At 41.7% G+C, this 23189-nt stretch overlaps 2 protein-coding genes across 2 annotated transcripts in view; one reads left to right on the forward strand and one right to left on the reverse strand.

Annotated features, from left to right (window-relative positions):
- tgs1 (trimethylguanosine synthase 1) overlaps positions 1–6765 on the reverse strand; it is a 34091-nt gene extending 27326 nt beyond the window's left edge. Inside the window, exons 1-5 of the mRNA XM_071515125.1 lie at positions 6477–6765; positions 5241–5308; positions 2872–2993; positions 1179–1263; positions 794–889 (exon numbers count right to left, since the gene is read on the reverse strand). Of these exons, the coding sequence (XP_071371226.1) occupies positions 794–889; positions 1179–1263; positions 2872–2993; positions 5241–5308; positions 6477–6586 (481 nt within the window). The 5' untranslated portion in view covers positions 6587–6765. The remainder of the gene's footprint in view (positions 1–793; positions 890–1178; positions 1264–2871; positions 2994–5240; positions 5309–6476) is intronic.
- Positions 6766–6917: 152 nt separating this feature from the next.
- The window catches only part of tmem68 (transmembrane protein 68), a 36860-nt gene continuing 20588 nt past the window's right edge, over positions 6918–23189 (forward strand). The window contains 3 exon segments of the mRNA XM_071515124.1: positions 6918–7016; positions 9085–9237; positions 10892–11065. Of these exon segments, the coding sequence (XP_071371225.1) occupies positions 9178–9237; positions 10892–11065 (234 nt within the window). The 5' untranslated portion in view covers positions 6918–7016; positions 9085–9177.

A 23189-nucleotide genomic window follows, 5' to 3' on the forward strand; every position in this document is an offset into this window, starting at 1 on the left:
GTATTAGCATTCTCAGTTCATCCATGTGAATAAGAAGCCCTAAGTGTTGTTCTGCTGCCTTGCTGCCTCTGATGACCATGGTTGAAAACACGGCTTGTTAAAGGAATAGTTCACGCAAAAATGAAAATTCTGTCATCATCTACTCACCCTCATGCCAAATGAAATACAGGTGAAATTTGTTAGTCCATATAACACACAGGGAGGTTGCCAGCACAACTCCGTAGCAGCCTTCTCCAAAACAACTGAAGTCAATGGGGACCTGTTCTTTAGAGTTCCAAAAGAAAAACAGCCAAACAATCACACTGTGAATAGAAAGACCTATACACCATTATTTGTTGCAAATCAATCAGCTGTAGTTAAGATTTGCACTAAATGATGGTGTAAATATACTGTAGGTCTTTTTGGAACTCTGAAGAACTGGTCCCCACTGACTTCAGTTGTTTTGGAGAAGGCTGCTATGGAGTTGTGCTGGCAACCTCCCTGTGTGTTATATGGACAAACTTCACCTGTGTTTCAACTGGCATGAGGGTGAGTAGATGATGACAGAATTTTCATTTTTGGGTGAACTATTCCTTTAGGAACAAAGCCAAAACAAGGACAAAACCTAGTTTATTCCTATCATCAGGACTTCACAGGATTGTCATGTGGTCTTAGAGTCTTCTGGCCCATATTCCTGCGAAAAGACCCTTCTGGCAACTGCACCAACTATTTCTTCAAATGGAATGAGTGATTCATAGTGCTGGGAGTAAAAGTAAAATGCACTTCATTATAATCTCCACTTCCAACTCCTTACCCCAGTAGGCTTCCCAGCCGACGTCCCGGATGCTCTGTGTCTCCTCCTTCCCTCCTGTTCCGTCTTCCAGTGGATCAGACACTTCCTCCTTCTCAACTAGGAAGACAATCACAGGGAGGGGTCAAACAGCATCACGACACTGGCTGGGTTTACATGCGCAGAGAATTAGAACCAGTAAGCTGGTTATAGGCTGACACATGTAAAACATCATAACTGGGTTAGAATAACCCGGGTAAGCTCATTACTACTATACTAAACAGGTTTCTGTGGTATGGAAACATCTTTGAGTGATTTTCTGTGTCAGTCTACTTGACTACTTGACACATGGGATGCAAAGAATTGTGGTTATGTGGCAACTCCTGACAATAACTTTTTCATGTATTACCTTGGTTCTCAACCCTTGGATCTTCCTCTTCATCCTCAGGTGGTGCTGCCCAGTAACTGGCAGGATTCTTATTGGACCTCCGCCCCTGTCAGATGACAAAAAGCAAGCAAATAGTACATTTTGCAGCGAGAGAGGATTGGTCACTGTCCACTGCGGTTCAAGTAAAACTGATGGCAAGGGGGCAAATATCAAATACAAAATATAAATATCAAATGCAAATACGTCAAAACACAAAATAATATTTGCTGGTCAAAGCTACTAGAAAAAAATTTTGTTTTATTATAAAAATTTGTGGTTAACTATCTTTTTCAGCTGTGCTTTCATGTATTTGCTTGCTTGCTTACTTGTTTAGAATATTATATATACTGTATATACTATAGGTACATTCTTTGGTTACTTCATATATACATATATTTTATGTCTTGACTATTTCTGTGGATATTACCATGGATGATGGAAGAAATTAGCATAATGATCTAATTCCTTTGTGTCTGAATGCTGCTGGTTTATGTCTATAATGATCATGGGATTCCTGGGTAGCAGGGGGGTGGGGTGGGGAGGAATGGGTGGGTTGTACTGGTAGTTCTGTTAATGTTTGTTTGCCGTTTTTGTGTCTGTTTTTATCTACGTACACTGCCTTGGTCCATCATGTTAGGGGCTAGAGGGTGGGGGTGGAGTGGGTTGGTGGGAGGGAAACAGGGGAAATGGGGGGGGGGGTCTGTTGTAGTATACTTTGCTTTGTTTGCCTTGTGTCACTTTTGTGACTGTGATGGTGCTCCTTTTGCTGCTTTTGTGATCAATTATTTATTGTGTATATAAGGAAGGGTCCTTATATACACAATAAATAATTGATAAAAAAAAAATGCAAATATGCAGGCAAGAACATTTCTACTCAACATATTTACTAAGAACAAGTATTTTAGCAGTTGCTAACAAAAAAGGGAAAAGTAAACTAAATAAGTAAATAATTGATATCCTGATTGGTTGTGTTGTCCTCTTGGAATGTATTGTTTTTTCTATGTGTTTTTATGGACTGTGTGATCTGTTTTATGTTTGCTGTGGAATCTGTCTTTTACGCGCATGTGACCAACCCAATTTCCCCCTTGGATTAATAAAGTTGATCAATCTATCCATCTATCCATCTATCTACTATCTATCTATTAGGGCTGATTGAAATTTTATCGAAATTGCAATATGGCCTACTGCAATTTTCAAATCGCAGGAGGTGCAATATTTGTTAAAGGCGAAATGTGTGTCAAAATACCATTTTAAATGAAATATTGTCATGCTGCAAAGATGTCCTGGCCTACACATCATATTCTACAGACTTAAGAAAACATCTTTGTTTGGTACAGATCCCCGCAAAAATCACACCATAATCATTTTAATACGTTTTTCAATGAAAATGAGAATAATGATGTAAAAAAAAAAGAAGTTTCCCACCCCTTGCTTAGATCACTTATTGTACAAGCTTCTAAACCTATAAACCTATAATCTACTACAGGTAGGACAGTAAAATAACAGTAAGTAATCATAAGTGAAAAATGTGTCTTTTGAATTCAAGTGGGTTTGAAATTTTGGATAACGCCCAAGCCTAGCAGCCATAGTATCACTGCCCCATCTTGCTGTAGGACTACAGTGGTAGCCATGGCAACGGTCCAGCAGTAGTGCTACTACAGTAGTTGTCACTCACCGTTCTCCTCTGGGCAGAAGAGCTGATGAAGGCCAGTGGCAGACCCATGCTGGCCATCAGCTGAGCCTCTTCATCTAACACCTCCTCCTCTACCTCCTCTTCCTCTTCTTCATGGTCCTCCTCTGTGAATAGAGGGGCACACAATGTGAAACTCAGCTTTACTGCATTAGTAAAACGCCGATGTTAATAAATTAACAGGCAACTTAGAGTAACATACCTTTATTATTGTTTTTTTTTTTTATCCTTTTCATTATTATCTCTACTGTTTTTATATTGTGTTTTTAGATATACTTTTATTCTTTGTAGGCCTGTTTGTAGGGCTGGGCGATACGGTTGAAATCAATATCATGATAATCATAAGGATATTCTCGATATCAATATATATCATGATATGGTTCATGTATGCAAAATCATGTTAAATAATCAAATGAATGTTCATCTCATTGAACCGAATGGTAATGTTAGGTGTGATGTCAAACAAAACAGAAATATTCAAATAATATTCCTACCATACCTCATTTTATGAGAGTTTTTAAGTAAAATTTACTTGTCATCATCAATTTAGACGGCAGAAATGTGTGTCACGATATTAAAATGTCTTCATATCATCACGATATGATTCCACTGAAAGACGATAAACAATAATATTGAATTATCGCCCAGCCCTACCTGTTTGTGGAAATTGTAAAGGCCTATTTTTGTTATTTGAATGAATGTAACAGCAGCAGCATCACTTCACGTCACAAGAGTCATCAAACTGTGAGTAGGCTGCAAAACGATACGTGTTTATTTAGTAAAGGCAGACCAAATGAATGTGCCTGCCAAATGTCATGTCATTCTGACCTGCAGTTTATGAGAAGAGGGACTTTTAAAAGGTTTTTCAACAAATCCAAAATGGCGTTGACATTATGGATCTTTGAGGCAAAAATGTTCTAGGGGGGGTTCTACAGAGAAATGTAGGAAATCACTAAATGAAGCACAAACGGACGAGGCAGGTTGAGGGCAAGTGGATACAAGGAAAATATAACACACAAAATAACTCCTGGAATGCATGGAACATCACAAATTGATGATATATTACAGTATGAGAGTATCCGAGGATGGAATTTTCCTTTAAGCTCAGTATTGGAATAGAAGTGAAAATACTAGTTGGGGCACAACAGGAATTCCTTATTTGCCCTCCTCATTTAAAAGTCCCATATTCTCCACTTTCCAGTGTTTTATTTTATGCCTTGAGGTCCATTCAAAGCTGTGTGTGTGGTGTCATGTACCAAAAACACTCTCAATCCATTTTTACACGTTTATTTTCCAGCATCTCTCTGGGCCTTAACGAGAACTGTTTCTGTCGCCGTGTCTTTAAGGCTCATTAATATTAACGGCCCCTCTGTTTCGATTGGCTAACCGTTTCGAGACACCGCAGCCGGGCAGCTACAGGTAGGGAAAACTCTCTGGTTAATAAACAATGACAACCGCTCAACCGCTTTGAAAAAAACACTTTGTGTTTGGGAGGAGGGCCTTAGCAGGATCCAATCTTGTTCTATTAATGCCAGACATCAGTAAATCCAATTTAAGGTGATGCACAGGCTTCATTATTCAAAAACTAATTTGCACAGAATCTTTCCTACCATTTCCTCTCTATGTGATCAATGTAAATCTGCAGAAGGCTCTCTGACCCATCTTTTCTGGACATGCCCAAAACTGTATCATTTTTGGTGTGACATATTCAAGTGGTTCTCTGACATGTACGGCTGTGTGTTTGAACCTGATCCAGAGATTGCACTATTTGGGTTTTCTCTCTCCTTACTAAACCACAGTGTTTCCATGCAAAGCACTATTATATATGTATGTAATCGCAAAGAAAGCAATTTTAAGGCTCTGGAAGTCAGATACTGTGCCTCAGTTTAAGACCTGGTTAACTGAGCTCACTGGTATATTACATATGGAGAAAGTTCGATATGGCATGATGGACAGTCTTAATAAATTTTCTGATATATGGCAGACATTTCTGGATCACCTCAATGTGACACTGAACCTGACCAGCAACAAAATTCATAGTGTGCCGTCCACCTCTTTCATTGAGTACTTTGTGCTAAGATGTGTTGTGCTAGTGATGCAGCAGTGTAATTCATTCTTTTCTTTAAATATGTCCTGTTTTTGTTTTTTTTGTCCTTCGTTTCTACTTTGCTCTTGTTTTCTGATATGTGTCTCTGTTTTCTGCACTGTATTATGGAAAATCCCAATAAAAATATTATAAAAAAGAAAAAAACACTTTGGGCAACAGAGGCAAGGTGAGTCCTGCTTTACACGATATAGGACCTTTAATTCTTTTGAAATATGAGTGTTGTGTTGTTTGTGTTGATCTAACACACCTTGGACTGCAGTGTCTGCCAGGTCAGAGGAGAGGAATCTGTTATCAGACCGATACAACTCACGATCCCTGGAGAGACAGAGAGAGAGAGAGAGAGGACAAATAAGAGGAAGAAGCTGATGAAGAGCAAGAATAACTACAGCTTCATCCACCCATGCTCAAACCCGCAGTGTTGTATTTTCTTGTTTTACAACATTTACAGTCAAGTCAATGCAAACATGTTGAATATGAATCAATTGGAAATAATTACTAATACTATTGACTTGTTCTTTCTACATCTAGCCTTTACTTTTGTTTACTTAGATTCATTAATTCTGTCCCTGAAGAAAGAGTTACCCCATACATACACAGAGAAATATTGATACAAAGCAACCAAGATCCTTCATCAACACACACACACACACACACACACACAGTCATCATGCAACAGTTTTTTTGTTGTTATGAACTAGTTATTTAGCTTTTTGATTATGCATTAAACTAAGATATTTAGTTTTCTTTAAGATATTAAATTGATACTGGACTCTTGATTTGTTGTGACTGGACTTAATAATCTATATTTAGACTTGGGACTTGACTTGAGACCAGGGGTGGTCTTACCATTAGGCAAAGGTAGGCGACTGCCTTGGGCCCCGTTAGCCAGAGGGCCCCCAAAAAAGACGAGAATAGAACTAATGTAAACTTGTTTTTAATCAATATAAAATAAATGTACTTTTTGTTACAATAAATTATTTCAATCTTCAGTCATGGTCACCCACCCTAATCAGTCAGGCTATAGTGGGTTATTCCACTTCTAGTGCAATTTTGCTACTTGTCTACTATTTTGTTACCATTTCGGTACTAAATTTTTCTTGCCACTGCAACAGTAGCTGAGAGAGAAGTAACACCCAAAACAAAAAAAAGCAAGCTACACAAATGGGGCAGAAAAACAACAAAAAGTGCCCTTGCATGCATAGTTTTCTCAGCCCCAACTTGATGGTAATATGTAGAAAGGATGGATTAAAAAGGGAGAGGGTTGGGATTCAGGGGGCCCCATGCTTGCCTTTGCCTAGGGCCCCCAAATCCCTAAGTCCGCCCCTGCTTGAGACTAGTGCCTCAAGACTTGAGACTGACTTGGGACTCAAGCACAGTTGACTTGGTCACAGCTCTGGGTTAAATGCTTTGACAATGCTGTTAATCAAACCATTCATGCCAATAAAGCAAACTGAATAGAAAACTGAGAGAGAGGCATACTTACTGCACAAAGGCTCTGGAGCAGAGGCAGTGGACGGGTTCCTCACCAGATGAGTGACTCTGGCTAAAGAAAATATCTGCCACCACCCTCACCCTGGTCTTATCGATCATCATGATGATATCAATCCGTTAATAATCACTTATGAGGCAGACAGCAGCCCGGCCGTACAGATTCTAGCAGCCAAATAAAAACAACAAATTATCTGTTTTAATTCCTATCCACGTCAGCGGGAAAATATAACGTTACTGGACAACCACACACACTCACTCACATCCACACGTCTCTCTCTCTCTCACACACACACACACTCAAACACAAGTTAGCTCATCTCTAGTTGACATGATGCTTCAGGGTGGTTCCGGGTTGTGTTACATCCAAAAGTTTCCGGGGGGAAACAGCGAAGCTGCTAGCTGCTAGCTGCTAGCTGACCAAGTAGAGTCATCACCAAAAGGTGTTTTTTCTTGTGTATGATGGGGATGTGTAATGTGAAACACAGCAACAGGTGTCGTTAATTCGTATCTATGTGCAGAATAACAGAATAAGGTAATGTTTTCATATTTTGTTTTTTATTTTGGATGACATTAGCTTGTTAACGAGTGTTGTTAGCTTGCTGTCAGATGACAGGAGGTCCAATTCTGATCCTTTTCCTCCTCATGGTCTGTACTTTAACTCATTATCTTTTATCATTATTTTAGACGACGTTATAGCCTACTTGAAGACAAGTTCTGCGCCATTCAGAATAAACTTGTCGTTCATACATGTTCATTATGTTGCATCTTGGACTGACATAGCGTTACATCAATAGCATTTCGATACTACTTACTATATAGCTAGTAATCTTATGTCTGAGGCCGTTGTGTGTGTTGTAGAGGTGATAGAACATTTGTAACGCATTTCTACCCTAGTCTCTTAAATCGCCTAACACTGATAATCCAAACAGTGTATAAGTCCTCTCTAATCATACAGTAGCAGTCATTTGATGCAGTGTAGTACCAGACAGTGCTCATATGCAAGTCTTTTAGTTTCCAACTGTCTATCCAATGCTATCACATATCAAATTGATTGTATTATGTTTGTTTATTTGTTAGCTTTGCCCTAAAGCACAGCTAGTCTTCCTGGGGTCCACATTTAAAAACATACATTAAACATTACAGTCAACACAAATGGCAAACATAAACATAAGACATACAGTACTGTGCAAAACTCTTAGGCACCCTAGGTTTTTTTTATAGAAATATTGTCTTAGATGTTTGTTTATTTGTCTTCTGCAATAGTGTGTCAGTAGACTGCTCTTTATAGTATTTATTTTTTAATATTCAGAAACTTTTCATTTCATTATTTTTGAAAGTGTCTTCGCTTTACAGACTTTTTTCATGTGCACAGTACTGTATATTTAAAAAAGAAAATAACATTAATATGTATGAGTAAAACTTACACTGATGACTCTCTCAACAGTTAACAGCAAAAAACTACAAATCTGCATATGCATAGCATCCTACAAATATGATGTTCCTAGGTGTTTCCTTATTTGCTTTTTAAACATTGAATTCTGTGTTAATTTAGTCAGTGACAGAGGTGAAGAATTCCATGTTTTCATTGCTCTATATACTACTGTGCGTTTAAGGAAATCAGTGTTTGCCTTGGGAAGTGAAAACCGGCCTTCTGTTGCCTGTCTGGTGGCATATGTATATGACTCTAAATTGTGTCTTAATTGACTATACTGATATGATGGAGTTTTTGATTGCAAAACTTTCCATGTTGAGAGTGGAAGCGCAGCGATCAGCCTGTCTTCAACTCTTAGCCAGTTGAGACGGAAGTGCAAAAAAATGTTAACTCTTGATGTGGCACCATATGGTTGGATTGACTATCAAAACTAGAACCTTTTTGGTAGCTTTAGATGAAGCCAAAGTCCTGTTGATATTCCATATACTGTACATTATACAGAACATATTATATTTTTTAGGGCAGTGGTTCTCAAACTTTTTTCATGTCAAGGACCCCTAAACTGACACAAATTAGACTACGGACCCCCATTTGATAAGATTTAGTTCCAGGGTCCCCCATCTGATAGGGTTTTTGCTTTTAGATGTTTTATTACAGAAACTGTATGAAACCCATGACCAAAATAGTCATACATTCTGTCATTGTGTTACTTATGGATAGAATTATAGTGAAAATAAATGATTCCCCTTTTTGCTGGGGACCACCTGGAACCCCCTCAAGGACCCCTGGGGCTCCCCGGACCCCACTTTGAGAACCACTGTTTTAGGGAATGGGCAGTTTTCCTATCAGCTATGGCTAACAGTAGTCCCGTATTATACTTGTGTTGCTTTTTGCCCACTGTTATTCGCCCTGAATTGATCCCATTTGCCCATCCCGTTGCCTCAGTAAGCTGCCTCTGTATTATGGCCTTATTTCAGCATTATTTACTTTGGTAGAACACTTTGACTTTTTAGTGTGTATGCCTTTATAGGAGTGTATTTTGTCCTCAGCTCTCAACAACAGCCATCGCAAACAGCCAACATTATTTCTTGATAGGTCTTACCATTGCTTGTTTGTATATTAAAGTATGGAAGTGAGTTTGTGATGGTTTCTCTCTCTACTCTTTTAGGTGATCCTTCCACCTGAGGCTGGCTGGCTGACTGATTGTTGTGGCCAGCTGGCTGGTTGACCGACTGGTTTTCTGACTGGCTGGAATAGCAGCATGTCAGACAGCGGGAACCAATCCTGTCTGTCGGCAGCTGAAGATTCCGTCTCTTTCCTGGTAGGAACCTCGTGTTGACAGTGAAAAAGTGATATTAGTGCGTCCCTAGAGTGTGTAAGTGTGTGGCTGGCCATATTCATCCATTGCTTTTGTTTAATTAATTAGAGTAACTGAACCCCAAACCCAAGTCTGTGGTGAAGCCTGACATCTACTGGTGAAAAGTAGGGTACTGCACTGGCCATCTGCTATTGGCTGGTCTTTGATGCCCCGCAATGTTACCTTCTATAGAGTACAACAGGTGCAGGCATGCAAACTTGTCACCTTTCACCATTCGCCGTTTTGAATCCAAAATAGGCCACTTACGTGATTCGTTTTGGGGGGGGGGGGGGGGGTTAGGGTAAGGCTAGGTAAGGCTGATGCCGGTTTGCTCTACTTGCTTGTCATCCAGAGAGGTCTGATGATCACAGCGCTTCCCACACACAGCGTAGCCCCCCTCCCTCCGCTGCGAGCGGGGACTGTAGGTTATATATTGATATGCAAATTAGCATATGACGTCATCTGCCGACTTCTAGCGACTTTTTGAGCAGCTAATAGCTACTTTCCTTGGAAACAAGTTGGCAACACTGGTATAATTGTAATTAGTTGTGTACCTGGTGGGGCTGCCCTTTGTTCATTTTCTTTGTTAATGTGAGCATATCATATGTAAAAGTAAATTTGCACTAGGGCTGGGCAATATATCGATATTATATCGATATTGTGATATGAGACTAGATATCGTCTTAGATTTTGGATATTGTAATATTGTGATATGGCATAAGTGTCTTTTCCTGGTTTTAAAGGCTGCATTACAGTAAAGTGATGTCATTTTCTGAACTTACCAGACCAGTTCTAGCTGTTATATCCACATTACTGATGATTATTTATCAAAAATCTCATTGTGTAAATATTTTGTGAAAGCACCAATAGTCATCCCTACAATATTGTCACAATATCAATATCGAGGTGTTTGGTCAAAAATATCGCGATATTTGATTTTGTCCATATCGCCCAGCCCTACTTACAACTGAACATTTAGCCCACTTTGTACAAAATACAGAGATATATATCGTGTATCGCCATTCAGCCTAAAAATACCGAGATATGATTTTTGGTCCATATCTCGGCCCTAATTTGCACTTAATAAATTAATACTTTGTAGTTTATTTGGCTCAATCTTGTAATTCTGTTATCTTGTGACCAGCACCAGAGTAATCCTAAAAGTCATCAGAAACGAGCATTTAGTAGCTTATTTTTCAAAAAAAAAAATCTCCAGGGGAGGGTTCTCCTGGACCCCACTAGCGGGTCGGTGTTTTTCTATGCTCACGCATCCTTCTCACCTTTTTCACCTCTAACCAGTTCGCATGCCTGCAGGTGGTGACATCACCTGGCACCAAAGACCAGCCAATAGCAGATGGCCAGTTCAGTACCCGACTTTTCACCAGTAGATGTCAGGCTTCACCACAGATATGGGTGGGGTTTAGTTACTCTTTAAGGAAGTGACTGATTCATTGATTGATTGAGTCCAAGGATTATGTGTTTCAAATGTGCATGATTGAGGTGCACTCAGCATACGAAGAGCATCAATTCAATAGTTGAATGAAGGAAGTGGTTGAGAGGTGAGTGTGTGTTCCTGGTAGAGCTGACTGGCTGGTTAAACAGCTGACTTGGTCCACAGGTGTGTGTGTTCCATGCATGGGAGGAGTGGGCAGGCCTGGGTCAGGTGGAGGACTACTTCAGTGTTCTGGAATACCTGGTGTGGGTCTTCACCCCTCTGGCCATCGTCTTCATCGTGCCCTTCCTCATCGTCATCCTCCTCTACCTCTCCATACTCTTCCTTCACGTCTACAAGGTATGCAAACCCTAACTGAGCGCTTTTTACACCAGGTGCTTTGTATGAACAGTGGATATCTGCTACACCAGTGGTTCTCAACGAGGGGTCCAGGGACCACCAGGGGTCCTTGAGGGGGTTCCAGGGGGTCCCCAGCAAATTGATGAATTGTTAAACTTCAGCATTATTTAATTTAACACAAAGTTAACACAATTAGAGAGGTAGAAGAATGACTATTTTGATCATAGTTTCACTGTTATCTCTCTACCTACAATACAAATAGTCTTGGAATTCTGGACAAAATCATATCTAACAATAAAAATATTCTCAGATTTTGTCCGAGAGACAAAATCTCATCAAATTAGGGGTCTGTGGCTCTGATGTGTAAATTAGGGGGTCCTTGATATGAAAAAGGTTGAGAATCACTGTCCTACACTGATATGCCTCCATCACTGTTTAGTCATCAGAAGTCAGAACAAATGATCTGGTAACTACTAGTGGAGCCAAACAACAGTAGGGCTGAACTCCCTTGTTGGGTTGGAGTGCTGTTAAATTTCCTTGGTCAAGCAATCATTTTTTTTCTCTCTGTCCAACACTGTGAACTTGTCCCAAAATGTTTAAAGGAAAAATCCACTGAAACAGCTTAACACTGTTAAAAATAGCTATTGGCAATGAGCCTTGCATTTCTGGGAACATTTTGTTGTTTGGTGGTGTATTTTCCTTTTTCTTGTGGATAACTGGCCAAATGTAGATGACGTGACACCACGTCAATATATTTCCAGCGCACAGTGGTGGAAGAAGTACTGAGATGTTTTACTTAAGTAAAAGTAGCAATACAACAATGTAAAGATACTCCATTACAAGTAAAAGTCCTGCATTCAAAATCTTACTTAAGTAAAAGTACATAAGTATTGACAGCAAAATGTACTTAGAGTATCAAAGTAAACGTACTTATTATGCAAACTGTCCCCATTTAGAGAGTTATATTTTTCATAAATTATTGGAATATTAATACTGATTTATTGACATACATGTACATGTAAGCAGCATTTTAAAGTTGTCAACGTGAAGCTAATCTTTTTTGTAATTTAATTTTTTTATACATTTTACATTGTAGTGGTGATAGGTATTAATGGTGTCTGATATCAATATAATTTAGAGTTAGCTTCAATGAGAATTAAGAACGGGGCACCAGATAACAGACAGCATTAACAGGTCTCATCTGAAGGAGTGAACTCTCGGCATGTTTGAATTTAAACCCACACACTGAACACAGGAGGTGACTTTATGCAGAATAATATATTTATTACTAAACTAAGCACACTCAATAATCAGGTAAATACAAGTGAATATAGTACAGTATATACAAGAGGTATACCTATGAATTGTGATGAATCAATGGCAATAGGAATAGATGATCATGTAAATATAAAACACTGATAATTAAACCAACATTTCAGCAGACACAATCATGGAAGATGAGCAGTGGAAGACATGAGTCGGCAAGATAGGAATAAAGGGCGACAGTATAACTATCTGGATAACTCAAATGAATCTTTGAATAACTGAATGGTCACTATAACTATAGGGAGCCGTAATAAGATGTGTGATATGTGTGTGAAGTGTGAATGTAATGGAATAGCTATGTGTGATGTATGATATGATGCCCAGCGGACAATGATCAGTACATACGACACCAGCGGAGGTCCGGAGGGAGATGAAGCACGCTGAGGCCGGGAGGCTGTGAGGAGTCTCGGCTCGACGAGGTGCTGGAGGATGAAGATCCGACGTCTGTTCAGTTGATCTCAGCAGGCCGCAACAGGGTGAAGCACGCAGGCTGGAGCACGCAGGCTGCTGGACAGGGCTGTGGGTCTCTCAAGGCTAACGCCGACCCACTCTGGAGGTTCTGATGATTCTTCAGAGTTAAACTCAGCAGGATAGCTGATAGTGAGGTTGTAGAAGGCACAGACACACGTGCTGGTGTGTGTGTATTTGTCAGGCAGACAGGCAGGCAGCAAGGCAATCTTCACTGTTTCGGATGAAACAGGCTTCTACTTGGCTTGATGATGATGATGCAGTTGAGTCCGTCTTTGGAGACAAACTTTGGAACAAAGTTGTTGTCAGACTCCGTTAGCACACGTGTCGCGACCACGTAAAGTGCATGAAATGTGTGTGTTTGGTTTTGTTGTGATCAGTTGAGGGGTGTGTGCGTGGGCTGGCATGTCTAGTTTTACGGCTCATTACATATGCATGAAACCCTACTTTTGGTTCCCAGATCTATCCAATATAATTGACCGTTGTAACATTAACATTATTAAACTCAGCACAAATTCCTGAACACTTTAATATCAAACATGGCTATCGAAGCCCTATGTAAAGATAACAAAATTGAATAACGTAAATAACTATTATATAAAACATCACAGTTACACATAAAATTTGTCATATACATTAGAGTCCACCACAATGTGATACCCAAGGTTTCATGAGTCTGTATCAAAGATTTCTCTTGATTTTGGCAACATTCCAATGGGTGTCATCTCAGACTCTCTGTCTCTTTGGGGATTACCAAAGACAGGGCTGAGTGTTGGTGTTTTATGGTTATTTACCAGGTCTGGTCCTTGATACCAGCTCTGGAGAGTGAAAATGGAGTGATTTACCAAGAGGTCAGTGGCCTCCTTTACGATCCAACCACTTTCCATCCACTTTCCTGATCCGTTATCAGGGCAGAGGCTCACACACAGGATGTAAGGCCCTTCCAGATGTGTGATGACAATGACGGTGTGGGTGCAGTTACTACATTCCCCCACTTGTCCGGTAATGGTGCGTCTCCTGGAAAGAACTGGAGCATCATTGCAGGACACAAACAAGCATCACTGGCACACAGTATGATCATTGTCAGACACATGGGCAGTGAGGTGTGTATATGTAACAGTGGAATTAACAGAAGTGTGTTTGTCTGAAGTGGCTTCAGTGTGATAGGGCGCTCTAAGGGTCTCTCCTATAATAATCACTAATAAACTTGACAAACAACATGCACGCTAAGTCTAAGTGTAAACTAATAGTTACATTCATATCCTAACCATAAGTTGTGGTAGCTAACTGAGCATATACAGTATATCATTGCTAAACTAAGGTCATCATTGAAGGCATACTTCATGAATCATTGACAAGCTGGGGCAGTGCTGGAGTGGACGGCACGCAGGCCAGAGCCAGTGCCAAGGCCATCAAAATTATCACTGTTATAGACTTGTTTCGGCAGAGGATACAGGCTAGGACATTGGATCCACATAGTGTGGTTGGGTAGAGTAATTCTGTTAGCCGTGTCATGTCTTCCATGCGTGAGAGTGGCAATGGACGCAAGGGAAGTAACTAGCAAACATTTCCCAACCATTTCTTTGGTGTCTGTGACAGAGCGGGAGGTAACCTCGGCTCTGCAATGCGAGCTGTTGCTCGATGGGTGAATGCCACACGATTGGTCGGTGTCATTCCTCACAAAGGTTCTGCTTGGACACAAAAATTGATTGTCTTGATGTGCACATTATTAGGTTAGGTATTACGTACAATTTGCAATTACTGTCATGGTTTGCCATAACAGAAGAAGTGTTCACTTTGACCTGGATGTCACTTTTCCACATGCCAACATTCATCATATCCTTCAACCTGTAGATATTCTTATGGTCTACACTTGGGAGGCTGAGCAGCAAGGCCACTTCTTGAGCCTCTGTGCTCATGCATAGATGAGGAGCATTACCTAAGTTGGAGACTAGGTGCATTTGCAAGGGAATGACATTACCAGCTATGGTTCTTGAAAGGATGTCATTCACCAGGCTAAAAGTCATCAAATATGGAAGGATGCGGCTCATGGTCAGGCTGTCGATGGAGGAACTGACTTCTCTGAGCATGTTTGTCATTAGCATGTTAACCTTTTGAGTATGGGCCAAATCATACTGTATCACTTCTAATAAGTGACTTGCAGAGTTAAAGGTTTCGCTGAAAACAGTGCTGTCAGTGTTGAGAACTACAACAGTGCCTTGGAATTTTCTACCAATTGTTTGGGTTTGTGTAAATTGATCGGTTGTCTGTTGATGGATTTTGGGCAGTTGTACCTGTAAATCATGAATCTGTTGTTTACCAGTGGACAACCTAACTGCGTTCACTGTGGAGGTCCCGATGGAAAACAGGGAGTCACCAGCGGAGGCAGTTGTTACAACTACACCCAGAAAATGTTTGGAGCGCTGTGAGCCATGCAGCTTAGCTTGTGTGAACTTGAACTTCTCAAACTGGTGTAACCTGTGAGTTATGTTAATCTCAGCATCACTAAACTGATCTTTGGTCCAGCTCTGATCAGCAACATAAGCGCTGAATAGGAACACGAGCACCCAGAAAATCTTCATCGTGAGGATGACACAGAGGGCATGCACGTTGGTTAGAAGAGGCACAGTAGTTAGACAGCACAGCACACAACAAGGCTTTGATCAATTGGAATTAGTGCAGTTGAAGATAGTAGACTGTAGATCACAGCAGTTACTATTGAGGGCTGCAATTAGACTATGCTGTGGCGTCTATCGCCACCAATGAAGCAGGTGTGCTCTGGCACACAGAGTATCAACTTACTCTCAGTTATATCTGTCAGGGAAGAATATTCTTACTAAAATGATCACGAGTGAACTGGACAGTTAAATGTATCACGCGCTAATAGTTACAACTATTCAATGCAGCAATGAATTAAAGAGTTAGAAGAGGGAATGAGCACACAGGGTGCTTTAAAAGAAATCCTATGTGTTGTTTATTTGACAACAGGAGAATCCCCTACGTGTCCCATGGGGTTTTTGAACAGTTCATTCTGGTTCCTTTGAACCGATTTAAAGGTGAGGTCCTTCTGACCCCTACTGATCTTGCTTTGGTTGGTCACTGGGAAGAGTTTGTCTGTGATCTTCTGTGGGTCTGACCAATGGGGCAGGAATGTCTTGGAGACCCCACTGGTTGACTGAAGGTGTCGCAGACCTTGTTCCCCACTTGGCGTTCAAGACTGATGGAAGACTTTTCTGTCCTGAGACTCAATGTCACATGTTCAACATGAGCGCTTTGCAAGTCAAAGCCATTCACCACAAGGGGGCATTGTCCTTCAGACTGTGAAGGGCCCAAAGAGCACAAGAGTGTGTCTTGGTTGTGGAAGAACTCAGCAGGTGGCCATGGCTCTCGAGCCTGGCTGGTTTCATCTGGAGCTGAGTCAAGAAGGGCATCGTCAAGGATGTTTTTCTGAGCTGGAATATCCATGCACAGAGCATCGCACTGGTCTTCGTGGAACCACTTGTCGGGAATGGGCAGTGGCTCTCTGACCTGAGCGTAGATTTTCAAGCGTTTGAGGTCGATCAAGGCTTCAAACCGATCAAGGAGGTCCATACCAAGGATCAGAGGAAAAGTGTCCATCTCTGACACGTAGACGGGATGCATGAGGACCATGGGTCCAATTTTCAGCTCAACAAGCATCACTCGATCGATGTGGGTTTGGTTTTCCGTGAAACCTCTGATACTGAAATCACAATGGTCTATGTCGGGGTATCTGCCATTTGAAAACGAGGCTGTTTGCAGCTGGTCATACACGGAACTTGACATGACTGTCAAGTCAGCTCCTGTGTCCACAAGAGCATCACAGAGTAGAGAGTTTTCAAGCTTGGTTGAAAGAAAGGGCTTTCGCTTTGTACCCTTTCTGGTGAGGTTGCACAAGAACCGGCGGAAAGGCGGTCTTCTCTTCAGTGTTGCAACTTCAGCTTTGGCAGGCATTGGCACATTGTCTGGCCTCAAATACAAATCATCACATGTTTCTCCAGGATCCAGGGTTTGGCTGTTGCCAATGTTAGGAATCACTGTCTGAGTTACACATGTGTTCTGTTTGGTTTCAGATGTCGTAGGCAAGCCGGTCTTGGAGCGTTTATGCTCATTCTTTGGTGGATCATAGTCCACCGCCGCTAGTCATAACTGCTTACCTTTCTTTCCTCTGAGCATTTTCTCAAAAGCTCTGCAGGTGAATTCTTTACACATGGATCTCAATTCATCAGCTGACATGCTGAATGACTTACCATGATCTTGGCTTTCTCTATGCGGTGCATCATTTTGGGATCGGTAACGATGGTGGCGGTGGAATGATCTTTGGCACCACCTATCATTCTGGGATCCATAGCGATGATGGTGATCATCTGGTCTCTTATAAGTCCTATGGTTACCGTAGTCTCGCGTTGATGGGCGGTTACGTGCGGGCTGGCGTTCATGTTGGCCCGTTGGATGGTTTCCAGCTCTAGACTTACCTGACTGAAAGTCAGTTTGCTTGGAGCGAAACCTAGAATCTTTATTGTATGATGAGCGCGATGGCTTAATGGCCATGGGCGGAGTGTGCGAGGTTGGCACATCTTCAAGTCGTAGGCCTGCGGCCTTTGAGTTGTCATTGTTAACAACATGGTGCTCAGCAGATTTACTCTGAGGCACTTTCAATTTATTGAACGCCCTAGTGGCAAGTTCGCACAATTGGAGACTAGTCATTATGCTTTCGTCTGCAGCGACGCCTAGGTGGAGGCTGGTCGCTGGATGCAGATTGCGAATGAAGAGTTGCTTAAATGACTTTTCTTGTTCCATTCCTGGTTCATTCATATTACCGAAGAATGCCTTTCGCAAGCGGTGGTAATAGGCATGAGGTGATTCATTCTTGGACTGTTTAACAGTCATGGTGGTTATTAAGTCAGGTTCATTGTCACTGACATTTGAAAATTCCCGCGTCAGGGCCTGAGCCAACAAGTCGTAGTTAGCTTGGACTTCAGGGGCTTGACGTTCAATGAAGCTGTTGACCTCTCGACTGGAGGTGACTTTCAAGAGGTACACCTTGTCATCCAATTGTGCTTCTGGATGTCTCCGAAGGTAGTACTCCAACTGTCTGAGGTACGTCGCTGTGTCGTTTGAGCTACCCAGGACAGGGTTAAATTTCAAGATATTCCTAGCGATTTTGTCTAGGTCTCGTGTATACATGCCCAGTGGGGCTGGAGGCTGATGACATTGATATGCACCTTCAAGATCCACTCGGGGAGTCTGAGGAGGAGAGAAGGCTCCTTCCACAGCTGGGATGGAAGTGACTCTGTCCACCGTCGTTTCAACTGTACTCAAGCCATGAGGAGGCGCTCCGTTCTCATGACCTTCATTCATCAAGATGGTAGCAGGGAGGGCATCTTTCAAGATCTCCTGCTGCTTTGTCTTCTCAGATAAGATGATCTCATTCTCCTTTTTAGTGATGGCGAGCTCCAGTTGAGCTGTCTCGTGCTTCGTTAGGAGGTCTTCATACTTACCTTTTGTGGTGGCACACTCCAGTTGAGTTGCCTCATGCTCCTTTAGGAGGTCTTCATACTTACCTTGTGTTTCTTGCAAGGCTTCCTTTTGTTGTTGAAGCTCATTCATGTATTTATTGCATGAATCGTTCTCCGCAGTATATTTGCATTTCACATCTCTCAGTTCTGTCTCGGTTTCCCAGGTTCGCTGGTGAAACTGGTCAAGATATCGAGTGAGTTGAGTGACCTGGTCTTTGAGCATTGCGATTTCGTCGCTATGGTGGGTCAGCTCTGCTATTTGTTTGTCTTTCATCTCAACCTGGGCTAGGAGGTCAGTCATAGCCATGGTGGCCTTCATTAGAGCTTTATTCTGCTTCTCTAATAGTTCTGACTTAAGGTCAGTATCATCTTTAATTTTCTCCATGTTCGTATGGTTGAGTGTATCAGGTGGAACACTCACAAGTTGTTCCATGATAGGAAATTTTGGTGCCATTGTGTACTTCACTTATTGGTTGATTCAACTCTATACTAAGTGGGTCACAATCGCTCAGATTGCTTATCACAACACTAATTAGAAATAATAGTGAATGTGTGCATACGTCGACAGGCAACAAGCATGCAGTTAAAACAGATGGCTAAGGAATGCAGCAAGCCAAACTGTTAGAATAGTGTGCTATAGTTGCAAGGCTGCACTGAAAGGTTGAGGTGGGAGGTCGTCGATCCCAACTTAAAGTAGATTTCAAAATTAAATTGGATGTTCCAATTGAATGAATGCAATTAGTGGAAGAGGGCATTCATATTACAGCTATCTGTGCTAAAGGCTAAGGATGTTAGCGAGCACAATTTATTCAAGCAAACACTGGCTAATATAATACCACTGCTAAGGCAAGCAGGCCTTGAGCTCTGCTAATGAGTGGGTTAGCAAGCCAGTCTGTTCAAGCACATGCAGCTAGCATTAGGCTAGTTGGCTTAGGCTAGGCTAATTAGGATGCTAGAGACACTATTGCTCAGTGAACTAGCGCTATGCTAAAGGCTAGTAGCTTAGCTTATGTGAGCATGCATAAAGGCTAGGAGGGTGCTAGAAATCCCTCTTTGTTTAGGAGAGCACGGCCTATGCTATGCTAAGGCTATTAGCTTAACTGAAATGAGCACATGCTAGGCTAGGCTAGGTTGCTAGGCTAGGCTAGGCTAGGAGGGTGCTAGCACACCTTACTCTGTGGTAAAGGCTAAAGCGATTAGCTTAGCCACAATGCTTGGGTGCAGGCCTGGTTAGTAGGCCTCTCTGATCCAAGACACTCACACAATAGTGTGCTAATGGTACCTAATCGTCTGATTAGTCAATTTAGGTGAAGTGCACTGCACTCACAATTTTGCCACAGAGGTGGGCTTACAATAAACTACAACCAGCAGTTACGCTGTTCTCCACTGTGGGAGGTTGGCGCTGTAACGTGAGCGGTCTACTGCAACGTCACCACGGTGATGCACCAGAGGTGGAATTTATGCAGATTGGGGGCACAGAGGCCAGCAAGAGAAGCGCTACACACAATAAATTTACTTATGGCCCTGTGGCTCACAGTGGTGATTGTGCGGCGACTCTCGACCCGATTTTGGCTGAGTCTATTTGAGCATTAAGCAAGAGGGTCTCACTGAATAGCTTACAACACAGTTTGAGAAGTTAGCTTGGCTACGAGCGCAGCTATAATGGCTATCTGTTGAGCTACTCTAGGGGTAAACACAGGTCTCCAGCTATGAGTGTACAGCAACAAGTTACAAATTCATTCAATTACTCATTACAAGTGGATATTTACCCAAATTACGTTCCTATATCTGCGGCCCAGCAGAGACGATAAAAGTGGGCTAGACTTTTATCACCAAGGAACTTTACACCATGCGATCGCTTGGCTAAATCTATAGGCACGTCCGTATAGATCAGCACTTCAAAACAACAGTCTAGACAGAATAAGCCTAGTGACTAATGAGCTACACTCATAGCACTATTATCGGCTAGGATGCGGTACACGCATAATCAGGCGTTAATGCCTCAGTCTACAGTATAATGGTGGATGCCACCCAATACTGCAACATTAATATCAGTGCACTAATGGTGCACAACTTGAGCTGCTATTTTACTAAGGCAATAGCCGCAGTCTTAAGCACTTTCTTATGACAGGACAAGCATCATCAATCAGTACTCCCAGTACAACACGCACATGAGCCACACCTATACCTTCTGCTATAAAATATGAACACTGAATATTGAGTTGATTGTGTGGGTAATTCAAGCAAATCCGCCACGGGCTGTGCCAGAAATGTATGGGCAATTCAAACAACTCCGCCTCACACGGTGGCACCAGATATGTAGTGGTGATAGGTATTAATGGTGTCTGATATCAATATAATTTAGAGTTAGCTTCAATGAGAATTAAGAACGGGGCACCAGATAACAGACAGCATTAACAGGTCTCATCTGAAGGAGTGAACTCTCGGCATGTTTGAATTTAAACCCACACACTGAACACAGGAGGTGACTTTATGCAGAATAATATATTTATTACTAAACTAAGCACACTCAATAATCAGGTAAATACAAGTGAATATAGTACAGTATATACAAGAGGTATACCTATGAATTGTGATGAATCAATGGCAATAGGAATAGATGATCATGTAAATATAAAACACTGATAATTAAACCAACATTTCAGCAGACACAATCATGGAAGATGAGCAGTGGAAGACATGAGTCGGCAAGATAGGAATAAAGGGCGACAGTATAACTATCTGGATAACTCAAATGAATCTTTGAATAACTGAATGGTCACTATAACTATAGGGAGCCGTAATAAGATGTGTGATATGTGTGTGAAGTGTGAATGTAATGGAATAGCTATGTGTGATGTATGATATGATGCCCAGCGGACAATGATCAGTACATACGACACCAGCGGAGGTCCGGAGGGAGATGAAGCACGCTGAGGCTGTGAGGAGTCTCGGCTCGACGAGGTGCTGGAGGATGAAGATCCGACGTCTGTTCAGTTGATCTCAGCAGGCCGCAACAGGGTGAAGCACGCAGGCTGGAGCACGCAGGCTGCTGGACAGGGCTGTGGGTCTCTCAAGGCTAACGCCGACCCACTCTGGAGGTTCTGATGATTCTTCAGAGTTAAACTCAGCAGGATAGCTGATAGTGAGGTTGTAGCAGGCACAGACACACGTGCTGGTGTGTGTGTATTTGTCAGGCAGACAGGCAGGCAGCAAGGCAATCTTCACTGTTTCGGATGAAACAGGCTTCTACTTGGCTTGATGATGATGATGCAGTTGAGTCCGTCTTTGGAGACAAACTTTGGAACAAAGTTGTTGTCAGACTCCGTTAGCACACGTGTCGCGACCACGTAAAGTGCATGAAATGTGTGTGTTTGGTTTTGTTGTGATCAGTTGAGGGGTGTGTGCGTGGGCTGGCATGTCTAGTTTTACGGCTCATTACATATGCATGAAACCCTACTTTTGGTTCCCAGATCTATCCAATATAATTGACCGTTGTAACATTAACATTATTAAACTCAGCACAAATTCCTGAACACTTTAATATCAAACATGGCTATCGAAGCCCTATGTAAAGATAACAAAATTGAATAACGTAAATAACTATTATATAAAACATCACAGTTACACATAAAATTTGTCATATACATTAGAGTCCACCACAATGTGATACCCAAGGTTTCATGAGTCTGTATCAAAGATTTCTCTTGATTTTGGCAACATTCCAATGGGTGTCATCTCAGACTCTCTGTCTCTTTGGGGATTACCAAAGACAGGGCTGAGTGTTGGTGTTTTATGGTTATTTACCAGGTCTGGTCCTTGATACCAGCTCTGGAGAGTGAAAATGGAGTGATTTACCAAGAGGTCAGTGGCCTCCTTTACGATCCAACCACTTTCCATCCACTTTCCTGATCCGTTATCAGGGCAGAGGCTCACACACAGGATGTAAGGCCCTTCCAGATGTGTGATGACAATGACGGTGTGGGTGCAGTTACTACAACATACATTTTTTATTTGCACACAAAGGTTGCACACAAAAAGATTTTGGCGTCAATCCCTCCGAATTTCTACAAGGATCCATTTCATTTTTTAAGTCTCTATTTAGTAAAGAGAAGAGTGGCATCCTGAAAGCAACAAAGCAGGAAAAGGTGCATACAGATAAGTGTTTTGAGAGAGGTGGTTTTTATGAATTCTGTAGTAAAATCAAGTAATATCTAGATTCCTCGATTTAATATATCTAGATTGTTCATGACCTTCCACCTGTGCAGGGCCAGCACCCACCCCAGAAGGCATGTGCTAGGAGTCTGTGGATTTGGAAATACCTCCAAGACTGATTGGCGGGCAGTCTGAATTCATGTACAATATTCCATTCTGTAGCCAATCGTTCCACAAGAGCAGAGACTTACCAATTAATCATAGGTAGGGGACAACACATGTCTCTCAATTCAGAATTTCTCAAATTTAAGAAAACGTTTCAGTGGGATGGAGACTGGGAGAGCTTGAAGGATGTAGTTAAATTTTGGAACAATGTTCATCTTCAGAACAATTGCCTTACCCCATGACGAAAGGTAAAGGGATTCTAAATGTTCAAGAAGAGGTTCAATATTCCTTACTCAGATCTTATAGTTGGGATGAATACAGGATGCTGAAGTATGTTATTACCTTCTTGGGCCACTGGAAGCTTGGATGAAAACGTCTTTCAGGGTAATAGGATGTCAGGGGAAGAGCTTCACATTCGGACCAATTTATCTTATAGCCAGATATTTTGGAAAACATTGTCAATAATTGTTAGT

This window comes from Centroberyx affinis, unplaced genomic scaffold (assembly GCF_046629955.1).
Source record: "Centroberyx affinis isolate AG114_WGS23_722 - 3 ecotype Tasmania unplaced genomic scaffold, CSIRO-AGI_Caff_v1 ptg000310l_1, whole genome shotgun sequence".
NCBI classification, from domain to species: Eukaryota; Metazoa; Chordata; class Actinopteri; order Beryciformes; family Berycidae; genus Centroberyx; species Centroberyx affinis.